Source organism: Lytechinus variegatus, chromosome 2 (assembly GCF_018143015.1).
Source record: "Lytechinus variegatus isolate NC3 chromosome 2, Lvar_3.0, whole genome shotgun sequence".
In the NCBI taxonomy this organism is placed as follows: domain Eukaryota; kingdom Metazoa; phylum Echinodermata; class Echinoidea; order Temnopleuroida; family Toxopneustidae; genus Lytechinus; species Lytechinus variegatus.
This window is the reverse complement of record NC_054741.1, coordinates 42,397,282-42,411,174: the sequence shown is the minus strand read 5'-3', so window position 1 is coordinate 42,411,174 and position 13,893 is coordinate 42,397,282. Positions and strand designations below refer to the sequence as shown.

General features: G+C 37.1%; 1 protein-coding gene across 1 annotated transcript in view; it reads left to right on the top strand.

Annotated features, from left to right (window-relative positions):
* The window catches only part of LOC121408116 (protein Jumonji-like), a 61,604-nt gene that overhangs the window by 15,347 nt on the left and 32,364 nt on the right, over window positions 1-13,893 (top strand). The window contains exon 2 of the mRNA XM_041599449.1: window positions 9,711-9,877. Coding sequence (XP_041455383.1) covers window positions 9,711-9,877 — 167 coding nt within the window. The remainder of the gene's footprint in view (window positions 1-9,710; window positions 9,878-13,893) is intronic.

The window sequence follows — 13,893 nt, the reverse complement described above, 5'->3', positions numbered from 1 at the left end:
CAGAATTACCCATGGAAGGTGTTGATTTCTTGTTAGGTAACGACTTGGCTGGAGATAAAGTTGTTGCATCTCCAGTGGTTTCGGAGAAACCCGTTGAGGTAGCTGAAACTGAAATGTTGCAGGAAGATTTTCCAGGGATTTTCCTGGATTGTGTTGTTACTAGGTCTCAGACTCGTAGAGCTGAAAAGGATGATGCGGAATCTGCTGATGTAGAGGAGAGTACTGATGTCTGGTTAGCTGAAACCTTTTTTCAAGGATTTGAATGGGGATAGTGTTGAAGGCTCTGTTGCTAACAATGATAGTTTGTTTAGTAAATCCTCCCTTGTACAGGCACAACAGGCAGACCCAGAATTGAAAAGCTTGTCACAGAAAGCATGTTCTGAGGCTGATAAGGTTCCTGAATGCTTTTATGTCAAAATGACATGTTGATGAGGAAATGGAGACCTCCCCGGAGACCAGCTGATGAAGACTGGCGTATAATTCACCAGGTAGTAGTTCCTCCCTGTTACCGCACAGATATTCTGAAAATGGCTCATGAGTTACCTATGGCAGGTCATGTCGGTATTCGAAAGACAGGAGATGGAATTATGAGGCATTTCTATTGGCCTAAGATGCACAAAGATGTTGTGCATTTCTGTAAGACATGTCATACATGTCAGATTATTGGCAAGGCACAGCCTTCTATCAAGCCTGCTCCATTGATACCCATTCCTGCATTTGATGAACCTTTTACTAGGGTTCTTGTTGATTGTGTCGGACCCTTACCCAGAACGAGGTCGGGTCACATGCAGATTTCTCCTGACATTTATGGACTTGTCTACACAGTTTCCAGAGGCGATACCTTTGAGGAGTATCACTGCAAAGACAGTGGTACACGCGTTATGGTCTACCTAAGGAAATTCAGACCGACCAAGGGTCAAATTTCATGTCAGGAATATTTCAGCAAGTTATGAAAGAGTTGGGAATAAAGCAGATCAAGTCCTCTGCTTATCATCCACAGTCCCAAGGAGCGTTAGAACGCTATCATCAGACTTTGAAGACCATGATTAGGGCTTATTGTGAAGACTATCCCGATGACTGGGATAAAGGGATCTCATTCCTTTTTGCAACTAGGGATTCCCCTAATGAGTCCACAGGTTTCAGTCCATTTGAATTGGTCTATAGTCATGAGGTTAGGGGTCCCCTAAAGCTTATCAAAGAGAGGTTTATGGTTCAGGATGATGATGTAAACCTTCTAGACTATGTGTCAAAGTTTAGAGAAAGGCTCTCAAAAGCTTGTGATGTGGCTAAGGAACACTTGAAAGAGTCACAGGGAAAAATGAAAGCTCATGCTGACAAAAATGCAAAAGAGCGAAGTTTCAAGCCTGGAGACAAAGTGCTAGTGTTGTTGCCTTTGCAAGGTGAGCCCTTGAAAGCTAGGTTTAGTGGTCCCTACATAGTCAAAAAGAAATTGAAGATGTCAACTATGTGATCAGTACCCCTGATCGAAGAAAGTCTCAAAGAGTTTGTCATGTAAAAAAATGTTGAAAGAATACTTTGAGCGAGAGGCTAGTCAGCCAATAGGTTTGACACAGGTTAAAGAAGAAGAAAACCATGTAGATGTTCATGAAGAAGAATGCTATGAAAAGACAGATAATGAATTGTCTTATACAGATGTATCTAAGAACGAACCATGTGGTGTAAAGTTGTCTAACTCAGAGATGTTTGGAAATATGGATGAGGCATTAAAACACCTGCCTGAAGATCAGAGAAATGATATATCTGGCCTGTTAAGAGACTGTGAGCATGTATGTAAAGATAAACCAGGTCGTACACCTTTAACTGTACATGATGTAGACGTAGGTGATGTAAGACCTATCAAACGAAATCCTTATAGGCTCAATCCAAGCAAGTTGGAAATGGTGAATAAGGAAATACAGTTTATGTTAGATAATGACATAATCGAACCGAGTCAGAGTAGTTGGAGTTCCCCTATTGTAATGGTTCCAAAGCCAGACGGCTCTCAGAGATTTTGCATTGATTACCGAAAGGTAAACGCAGTAACTAAGACTGACTCATGTCCAATTCCTAGGTTAGAAGATTGTATTGATAGAGTTGGAAATTCTGCCTATATCACAAAGATAGACTTGCTTAAAGGATATTGGCAAGTGCCACTGACTGACCGAGCCAAAGAGATATCAGCCTTTGTCACACCTGAAGGCTTATTTCAATGCAAAGTCATGCCTTTTGGAATGAAAAATGCACCAGCAACCTTCCAAAGGTTAACAAATCAAGTGATTGCCGGACTTGACAATTGTGTCATATACACAGACGACATCCTAGTGTACAGTGATACTTGGAATGATCATTTGGATCATTTGAGAGCACTGTTTGACAGGCTGGATAAAGCCAATCTAGTAGTGAATCTGATGAAGAGTGAATATGCCAAGGCAAAGGTCACATATCTTGGTCATGTGGTTGGTCAAGGGCAAGTGCTACCAAGAGAAGCCAAGATACAAGCTATCTTAGACTTCCCAATTCCCACAACTAAGAAAAAATTGCTCAGATTCTTAGGTATGAGTGGCTTCTGCAGGAAATTTGTTCCAAATTACAGTACAGTGTTTAGCCCTCTGACAAACCTGCTGAAGGCAAAAGTGAAGTATGTTTGGTCTGACGAATGTCAAAGATCATTTGAGAAATTAAAGGCCATTTTGGTGAATGAGCCTGTTTTGGCAGCTCCAAACTTCACAAAGCCATTCAAAGTAGGTATTGATGCATGTGATGTTGGAGTAGGAGCAGTATTGCTCCAAGAAGATGAAGAAGGCATCGAAAGACCAGTGTGCTACTTCTCTAAGAAACTCAATCGTTTTCAAAAGAAGTATTCAACTATTGAAAAAGAGGCCCTGAGTCTCGTACTAGCCCTTCAGCAGCTTGAGGTATATCTAACAAATGGAGAGATTACAGTCTATACAGACCACAATCCTCTTGTGTGTTTAGAGAAATTCAAAACAAAGAATCAAAGACTGTACAGATGGAGCCTAATGCTCCAACCATTCCCTTTGAAAATTGTACACATAAAGGGAAAGAATAATGTAATTGCTGATGCTCTTTCAAGAGTATAACAAGTGAAATTATTCATGCTTTTGACCAAGTGTGTCATTTGAAGAAAATGTCTTTGATGTTCATTTATTTAAGCAGGTTTATTTATGTACTATACCTTTGTACACAATATTGTAAATGATTTATCAAGATGACTTTGAATTTTAGAAAAGATAAAAGAAAAAAAGTAATCTTAAAGAAGCCTTTACTACGGTAAAGCTTTCTTTTCTCCGGTGGGGGAGGTGTTATATATAAGAAGAATTGTAAAAGCAATTACATTCATCTATTAGTTATTTCCCCTTTAAGGATAGCTAAGAATGATAAAGAACATTCCAGATTGTCTTTGTAAAAGCTTTTTGTTATGCAGGCCTTGCCTATTTAAAGGCCAAGGAATTTTATTGTTGAATAGGGAAAAGGTAAAATACAATAGAATTGTATTGGTAGTGGAAATGAATAGGCTTAGGTATTTTGTTGACACATGTTTATTCACTGAGGCCAATCAAGAGTCTTCCAGAATATGATTACTCCAGAAAGGAGAATGTTCTTTTAAAAGACAATACCAGAAGCTTCCATAATAGTGAATACTATATAGAAGCCTCTAGAATAGTGAATTTTAGAATGATCTAGAATAGTTGTTATTAGTATATAAAGCTGGCAGATTCTTCAAGGACATCATCACATCACATCATACCAGATCACTTCACCAGATCAGATCAGAGCTAAGAGTTTCACACCAGACTTTATGTCAGAGTTTATTTCCACCTGGAATATTTATCTTCTGTGGAATTATTTGCCCGCCATCAATGAACTGTTTGCAGTTATTTTGAGAGAGGAATTTTCAGTTCTCATTGAGAGCATCTACATCAACCTGTTCAATGAACACTCTTCAACCCATGGATTGCTGAAATTGACTGTTAATCATCATCAACATCGTCTTAAACGGACACTTCAACTGATTACAGTGACTCTTATTATTCATCGTTCTTCATCATCGCCATCATTAATAAGGAATCTTTCCAGCCTACCTGGAATATATATTGGACTATCATAACAGTGAACTCTAACCCTGGATTGTACATCAGACAGTTTATGGATCTGATTCATGAAACATGGACATAATAGTAATCAAGCATCACTGAACATTTTGTGCAAGTTCCAGCTCTCATGATTAAAGTCAAAGGTCATTTAGGGTCAATGAACTTTGGCCGAATTGGGGGTATCTGTTGAATTACCATCATAACTTTGAAAGTTTATTTGTCTAGTTCGTTAAACTTGGACATTCGAGTAATCAAGTATCACTGAACATCCTGTGCGCATTTCAGGTCACATGACCAAGGTCAAAGGTTAATGAACTTTGGCCGAATTGGGTGTATCTGTTGAATTACCATGATAACTTTGAAAGGTTATAGATCTGATTCATGAATCTTGGACATAAGAGTAATCAAGTATCACTGAACATCCTGTGCGAGTTTCAAGTCACATGATCAAGGTCAAAGGTCATGTAAGGTCAATGAACTTTGGCCATGTTGGATTTTTTTGTTGAATAACCATCATATCTCTGTAAGTTTATTGGTCTAGTTCATAAAAAGTGGACATAAAAGTAACCATGTATCACTGAACATCTTGTGCGAGTTAGAGTAGTTTTCAAAGTCAGCACTGATGCTATATTTAACCGCGTGATGCAGGTGAGACGGCCAGAGGCATTCCACTTGTAATGTTATAGAAATGCTAAAAAAGAAAACACTTATAATGATTTTAGTTTATTCCATTTCAGTTTGTTACCCCTCCCTTCCTTCCTCCCAATAAAAAATGGATGGGGGTATAACTAATTTAACTTCTCAAGGCCTTTAATAAAAACAATTAGTGCAATAAATAAATACAGCTCAGTCCTGTTTCTTGTCAAACTACTTTAAAATGTGTTTATTAAACTTATTCTTCTGCAACATGCAAGTTGGATTTACACAATATACTAGTCGACATAATAATCAATGAAATGGAAATATAAAAACGCGAATACATTTAAGTTCTTGAAATAGATCTATTTTATGATACTTACAAAATATAATTACATAATTAAAGAGAGGACATGAATTATGAGAAAAAGATAAAGAATAGGAATTGAAAGGGATATCAGGAAAATGGGAGCAGAAGTACATTAGAACACATTAGGTAAAAAAGACTGAGGTGATATCCAGTTAAAAAAAAAGAAATAGAAACAGAAAAAACCCTATAAACCAAAATATATTTTGTTACTTACGCTACCAAAGAAAAATGGTTTGAAAATATTTTATATTTAAATCAGTGTCAATTTATCAGGCAGGGAGAACACAAGTTATTTTTTTAAATAAAAAAATTTGCCGGCAAATTTAAATATTATCACTATACATAATATTACAACATTATAACATTACAAAGAAGAGCCAAAAAGAAAAGAGAGAGGAAATATGAAAAAAGCTAAGAATAAGAATAGACACATGTAGGAGAAAAGTGTGTGTGGATTTGTGTTCAAATGTATTTGCGTTGTTAGCGAGTGTGTGTGTGCACGTGTGCATGTGTATAATTATGTATGTTTGCAAGTGCATGCTTGTCAAATAAACAGTATATAAAAAATGGAATGAAATAGTACAATGCATTAGTCAACCATTATCCAGTCACATCTCTGTATAATTATAGCTGCCCGAACCATTCACATAAATGTTGTCTATATCATTCTGTCCTGCCATGGAATGGCACCAGCTTCGGAGTTGACCCAGTGCTTGATAAGATTCCTCTGCTTTTTAGCTCATCCGGCCCGAAGGGCAAGATGAGCTTGTGGAGTGGCGTCCGTCGTATGTCGTCTGTCGTCCGTCCACAAATTCAAAATGCTACTACTTCGCCATTTCAAGTCCGATTTCAATTCTGTTTGCTTTATATGATAGCACTAGCTGGGGCATTCAAAACTTCTACACAGAATTTTGAAATTCATTAAATATGCTAATTTATGTGCATTTTTAAAATTCACAAATAATGCTACATGTACTTCTTCTTTATTTGTTGACCGATTTTGATTTTTTGCTTCCATCTGGTAGAGCTTCATGAGGTTCACCAAACTTGTACACAGAATTTTGAAATTTTGACCAGAACAATTTTTATGCTAATTTATGCGAAATTAATTTATGCATATTTTTCAAAATTCTTATAAAATGCTTTTTCTTCTTTATTTGTTGACCGATTTTGAATTTTTTGCTTCCATCTGGTAGAGCTTCATGAGGTTCTCCAATCTTGTACACAGAATTTTGAAATTTTGACCTTAATTTTTATGCTAATTTATGCAAAATTAATTTATGCATATTTTTGAAAATTCACATAAAATGCTTCTTTATTTGACCGATTTTGATTTTTTTTCTTCCATCTGGTAGAGCTTCATTAGGTTCACCAATCTTGTACACAGAATTTTGAAATTTTGACTAGAACAATTTTTGTGCTAATTTATTTGAAATTAATTTATTCATATTTTTAAAATTTCACATAAAATGCTTTGTCTTCTTTAATTTTTGATTGATTTTTACTTTTTTCTTCCATCCTGTAGAACTTAATGAGGTTCACGAAATTTCTACACAGATTTTTGAAATTTTCAGTAGAAAATTATTTATGCTAATTTATGCAAAATTTATTCAGAAATCACAGAAAATGCCTCTTTTTCTTTATTTGTTGACAGATTTTGATATTTTTTCTTCCATCCGGTAGAACTTCATGAGGCCCACCAAACTTCTACACAGAATTTTGAAAATTTTCAGTAGAAAATCATTTATGCTAATTTATGCAAAATGTATTCATAAATCACAGAAAATTCCTCTTTATTTGTTGACAGATTTTGATTTTTGTCTTCCATCTGGTAGAGCTGCATGAGGTTCACCAATCTTGTGCACAAAATTTTGAAATTTTGTCTGGAAAATTAATCTAATTTATGCAAAATTTATTCATATATCACAAAAAATGCTTTTTCTTCATTTGTTGATCAATTTCAGTTTTGTTTGCTTTATATGATAGCTCGAGGTGGTGATACATAATTTAAACATAGAATTTTGAAACTCATTGAATCTGCTATTTATTCATATATTTTGAAAACTCACAAAAATTGCTTACTTATTTGTTGATTGATTTTGGTTATTTTTGTTCCATCTGAGAGCTACATTAGGTTCACCAAGGTTCTACACAGAGTTAAGAAACTTTGACTAGAAAATAATTAGTACTTAATTCATATGAAATTTATTCATAGATCACAAAAAGTGCTTCTATGTCATTTCTTCATCAATTTTAATTCTATATCCTCGATTTATGTCACAAGTATAATTCACTACAGTGTCAACTGGGCTGAAATTAAAATTGTGTTAAATTGTGTTGCGAGATGCCGGATGAGCTCCACATCATTGATGTGCTAGTTTCCTTCCCTGCTGGAGGTATTGCTGCCAGCGACAGAGATGTTGTCTTGCATGTTAAGGCCTGATCTCCATGCACCTGGGACGTAGTCATGACCAAGGTTCTCGGCACGGTCAAGCTGCTGGTTCTGCATACCTGGGTACCTTGTCCTCATCAAGTTGTAAAGGATGATGCATGCCGTGACAATGAGCTTGACGGTAGCTGGCTACTGTTGCATCGTGGTCAGGAGAACTTGAAACCTTTTGGACAGAATGCCGAAGGCAATTTCGACAACCCTCCTGGCTCGTGTAAGCCGATAATTGAAGATGCGCTCCGACTGCGTCATACCTCTAAGACTGTACGGCCTCATCATGTTAGGGCGTAGAGTGAATGCATTGTCGCCAACGAAAAAGTATGGTACATCCAGGTTGTCGTTGGGAAGAGGATCAGGATCCGGGAGGCCTAAACTGCCATCTTCAACACATTCTCTCAGCTCAGAAGTGTTTAGATCTGATCGTGTGATGCCGATCCCATACCACCAATGTCTACACAGATGGAGGGATAATCGGCATCAACGAGCGCCATGAGGACAACGGAGTAGAATCCTTTGTAGTAAAAGAGAACCACTGTTTGGAGGACATTTGCAGCTGACATGCTTTCCATCGAGTGCACCACAGGTATGGGGGAAGTTCCACTTCTCCATGTACTGGTCAGATATGGCACGCCACTCATCGGGAGTGGTGGACACTTCATCATCTCACCCTTGTACTCTTCGATGATGGCCTGGCACACTTCTAGGATGAGCAGGGATATGGTATTGTGAGGGATTCTCCATCCATAGGACATTGAGCGATACTTGGTCCCAGACGCAAGATGTCGAAGGGTGAAAACAAGCTTCAGGCCAGGATCAAGGGCATCTCTGGAGGTTGTATTCTGTTTGGTGATACTCAGGCCCACTCTTGTTAGCAGTTCGTCGAACATCTCTGGTGGCATTCGCATGAAATTTTTGAAGGCTGCCTGGTCTTCGTTATGGAGTTCTACAAGAAGTTGATCATACAAGCCAAACTGTCTTCTTCCAATCCAGGGTTGGACCCAGTATCTTCGTTGACTCTTTTCCTTTCTCTTTCTGGAGACTTGTAGTTCGTGAATAGTTAGTGCCATTAAGTTATGCTGATGTTGGAGAACTGCAATTTTATATTTCAATTGAGTGTCAGAATCATCCATCTTCCGAGGTGGTTTTTTCGAGGGTTGGAGGAGAAGTGATGAGCAGTTGGTGCAGGATCCACTCATATGCCCTATGACTACACGCTAGGCACACGCCAGGTATATGTTAGGAACACACAAGATAAATGTTGTGTGCATTAGAGAAGCGTTCAGCTCGTTCATATTCGTTGCGTGTTCGCTGGAAAGCATGTGATGTGTGCGCCAGTTGTTCGTTCGAAATCAGCCGCTGAACTTGCGACGGATACTCAACGTAGGCTCAGCGTACGTCTAGCGTTTGGTCTAGCGCGCTTTGCGAATGTTTGGCGACTTCATGGCGTATAGAGTCATGCGTCGAGCTCTGCGCATATTTTTGAGCATGCTAAAAAAATCACGATGCACAAGCGAAGAGTGTCGAATACATAACGGTAAAATGAGTTCGTCGAACGCTTAACGAACAATAGTGCAGATCTAGCGAGTAATAACGCGTTGACCAAAACTGCCAAAATTCAACACGTGGGCCATGCACCCCTCGTGCGTAGCCTATATGTACAATGATACCAGAATCAGAAAATATCATACAAATTTAGAGCAGCAATGGCCGAATGAATAGAGGTGTTTTGGTTCACATCGAGCTCATTAATTATACAAAACCTCTCTTGTCATGAATGATGAAAGAAGCTACTTTTAGAGGACCTGCTTACTGTCTGCAAATAAATGCAAGCTATATAAATTTAACTGATTTCCCTGCGAATAGACTTCATTCACTTTAAGGGGATATGGTCTTGGGTTTATTTTCAGGCTCAGTCTGGCTCATCTCAGACCTATCATCATGGAAAAACCGCATGCTGACTTGTCTCTTGCCCGCCGAGGAAAAATATAATCTGTTATGTACGGTACATGTACTATATATTTTAATGAATGGTCTGTCTCCCCCACTTATATTTATATTCATAATTCTTTTTCAGTACATTCATTCATTTTTCTTTTATATTTTTTCCTCTCGTCTTCTGTCCACTGATCGTATTCTGCAGGGCCAAGGTTCAAGCCCAGCGTAAGTTTGCCTATCCGCAGGCCTACAGTCCTAGCTATACCCCATCCAAGGTGAAGAATGGAGATATGATAAACTCTACCAAATCCTGCAGTATTTTCAATCACTGCCCTTCTACTGAAGACTTCTTAACATTCCTGTGCCTCAGAGGTGAGCTAATTTACATTCAATACCCAATCTATCCAGCAGGGGAAGGGAAAAAATGGACAGATAAAAAAGAGGGGGTAAAGAAAGAAAGAACAATGCCTTCCATGTTTTATTATCCAAATTTGATATCATGCAATTATTTATCAAGAGATTATGACATTTGAATTGAAATTCCAATATTCAGATTCATAATCTGTTGTCCAAGGTCATATTTTGTTGTCCATAATCAGGCATAAATCTTGTGGTTTTACACAAAGAAACTTTATGATTTACCCTCCAAAATAGGCAGTGCTGCACCATCCTGAGTTTGCCCAATCTCAAGATTTTAACCTGATTGGCCCACTTCGCGATTTATCTCGAGGTTCCAGAAATCCCGTCTCCACCATCACAAGAAGAGCAATTCCTGCTCTAGCGAGGCATTAATGCATTATGGTCTTGACGCCATGAATAACTAATCCAGAGTAAGTCTGCACCACCTACGAATTAGTGCGATAATTCGTGAAATAGCGTGCTATTTTGCAAATAATCCCAAGTTGACTTGGGATCGCAATCATAATTGCATCTCCATTGCAAATAATCTGTTTAGATCAGGATATTTTGCCGGATCAAAAATAGCGCGCTAATTTGAAAACTCGGGATGGTGCAGACGGCCCTAATGAGAACCCATAGAACTCAAGGTGAAGATTTAGTTGAAACTCTTGCAGTGACATGTAAGATGCTATGATCTTAGCATGGACCTATTACAAATGGACATCAAGAGAATTTTATGGGCACCACCTGTTTGCAGAGCTCTGTCAAATTGCTATGCACAGTTAACTTTCTCTTCACACTATTTTTACGACCTTGCCCATGGCCCATGTTTATACAATGCTGATGGGAAGCAATCATCATCACTGAGAAATCACCAGCCCTCTTTTAGCCAGAGACAATCATGTTCTAGCTGCGATCAATCGTGCACGAGGGAAGGCCCTGCTCTATATTACCAACGATGCAATTTTCTTTGAAAATCCAGTTTTCAGTGCATGATAATACACTATTGATATTGTGCAATTGTCTTCTCATGAAAAAAATCATGTTAAATTTTGTCAATCCTATGGAATTTTACGCCCATATCTAAAGCACCTTTCGAGCAACGGTGAGTGTGACTTTTGCCGTAGAGATTCTTTTAACATGAGTGATTTTTGTCTTGCCTGCATAGCAGAGCGAGACTATTGGCGTCGCTTTTCCAACGGCGGCGGCGTCAACATCAAATCTTAACCTAAGGTTAAGTTTTTTAAGTTTTTGAAATGACATCAAAACTTAGAAAATGCATGGACCTAGTTCACTAAACTTGGACATACGGTTAATCAAGTATCACTGAACATCCTGCATGAGTTTCACGTCACATGATCAAGGTCAAAGGTCATTTAGGGTCTGTGAACTTTAGCCAAATTGGGGTTATCTGTTGAATTACCATCATAACTATGAAAGTTTATGGATCTGATTCATGAAACTTGGACATGATAGTAATCAAGTATCACTGAACATCCTGTGCGCATTTCAGGTCACATGAACAAGGTCAAAGGTCAATGAACTTTGGCCGAATTGGGGGTATCTGTTGAATTACCATCCTAACTTTGATAGTTTATGGATCTGATTCATGAAACTTGGACATAAGAGTAATCAAGTATCACTGAATATCCTGTGTGAGTTTGAGGTCACATGATCAAGGTCAAAGGTCATGTAAGGCAAGGCTCCACATTAAATTTTTTTGGTGGTGGCCCGTTCGGGCCACCAAAACTTTCAAATAATTTTTTTTGGTGGCCCATTAGTAAAGTTTGGTGGCCCGAAAAATATAAAGAAAAACATTAATTAAAAATGAATAAAACAAACTGAAATATTCTGCAGTCACTACCACGTACCACTATTCTTTGTACATCTTGTATGTAAATCGTGCTTGCTGTTATTTTACTTTGCTTATTTTGTGGTAATATATAAATTGTTCTATCATTGTGAATATGAAATGATTGAAAGAGAATAAAAGAATTGTATTGCTCCCAGGTTGTGTGGACTTTTAATCTCCATATAGACACACACTCATAATGGTAAAGTAAATAAATAGTGCATAAAGCAAACTCAGATTGATTTACAAAACAATGATTTTTCCTTCCTTTTTGATCGTAAAACCTAGATTATGTAGGCCCCAAATCCAGTTTATTTTCTCTTTTCCAGCATATTACAGCAGGAGAAAATCACAGAAAATATGCTGCAGAATTAGAACAATGTATAAAAGGGGGAAATAAACAAAAATAATTTTTAGAATAGTATATTGAAAAAAAATTGTAAAAATGAATAAGTGAAATAAGACAAATAAAAAATGAAGTAAGAAAAAAAAGAGAACAGGAAAAAAAATTGAGAAAAAAACAAAGGAAAATGTAAGAAAAATGAATAAGACAAAATTATCAGAAAAAATGGGGGAAATTATTATTATTCAGTAGAAACATGATCTTTAATCAGGTATATTCAATGGGAAGGTGTATAAATGGTTTTATCACTGTAAAAAAATGACAGAAAAAAATAAGAAAAAGGCAAGTTATCTGGAAAAAACAGTGAGAAAATTCCTTCCCTATATATGACAAAATGATGGAAAAAAATTCACATTTCATATCAATAAAATGCCTTCCCAAAGTATTTACTTCCTTAAGAGTGGTTTAAGAAGTCATTTATAAACAAGAAAGAAAGAAGCTGTCTATTTAAGACAGCTTCGAAAATAAACCAAATATCAAAATACATACAAATGCACATGTGGGACTGTGATGTACTCACCTATGTGTTTTATGTGTATTAATGCATTTGGAAATCGGTCTTTTTGAGTCAAAAGAGAGGTCATAATTCCTCCTTTTAATGCTTGCAAATTATCAGGTTTCAGTAATATGGACTGTAGAAGGGCATTTCATTAGTGTAAAATGTGACTTTGACATAGATTTTCAAAGTTCTGGGGAAGATTTCTTAGCAGTAACATTTCGCATCGCAGCTCCCTGAGTCTGAATAGTAGCCCAGTCATTTTAGCCCAAATTTTGACCAAACTTGGAACAAATTGCAACAGAATTTTTTCTATCACAATGGATTTGTGTGAAGTCTCTAGTACAACATACTAAAAGTCCCAAACTTTCCGAATAGGGGAAAGGGATCTAATTTGCATAAATCCAAGATGGCTGCCAAAATTAATTGATATGCCTTATCTTTAATATTTTTGTACAGATAATGAAAAAATCTTGAAATAAATACGCAATTAACTATGATTAAGATATCATAATCGACTGCAATCGTTTCCGGGACTGTCCGGTTCATATTTTTCGAAAAATGTGAGAAATTATGTCAAAATTTCCATGTTTTCGCTCAAAAAATTGCATTGAAATCTTTCTGTTTTATCATTAGCATCAACAACTAATGCAAAATATCAGCATTCGACAAGAAAGGGTATATATATCAACGAGAAAATTGATATGCTTCATAACAGTATTAATGTCTTAACTTGCTTAGATTAAGCGCAAATACATCCGAATGTATTATGCGATATTGCGACAAAGTGACACCAAAAAACCAACCTCCGTGTCCCAGTCATTCTTTTATATCGACTACAACGCGATCGCTGGCATGCCTTTGAAGATAGTACAATATATTAAATCGGTCTAGCCTCGCCTTTGTTGGTGTGACTAACAGCACGCTTAAATACAATGACGTATAGCGATACAAAGGTGATATTACTTAAATTGATGTGTGAACAAAGGGCTTTTTCTGCTTATTAAAGTAACTTTTATGTTAATGAAATCTCTTAGAAAAAGTTAGAGGATGCATTGCTCTCAATTACGTTCAAGAATAACAGCATAGCCCCGCAATAGCTTGTCAAAGTTACCACCCTTATCCGTAGCTCAACTATTAAAAATATCGTGCTTTTTGGAGCCCCCAATGTGACAAAGCGGTGTTTTGCTACAAAGAAAAACACTTTTATTGTCTTGAAATCACTTGGAGGCAAAAGA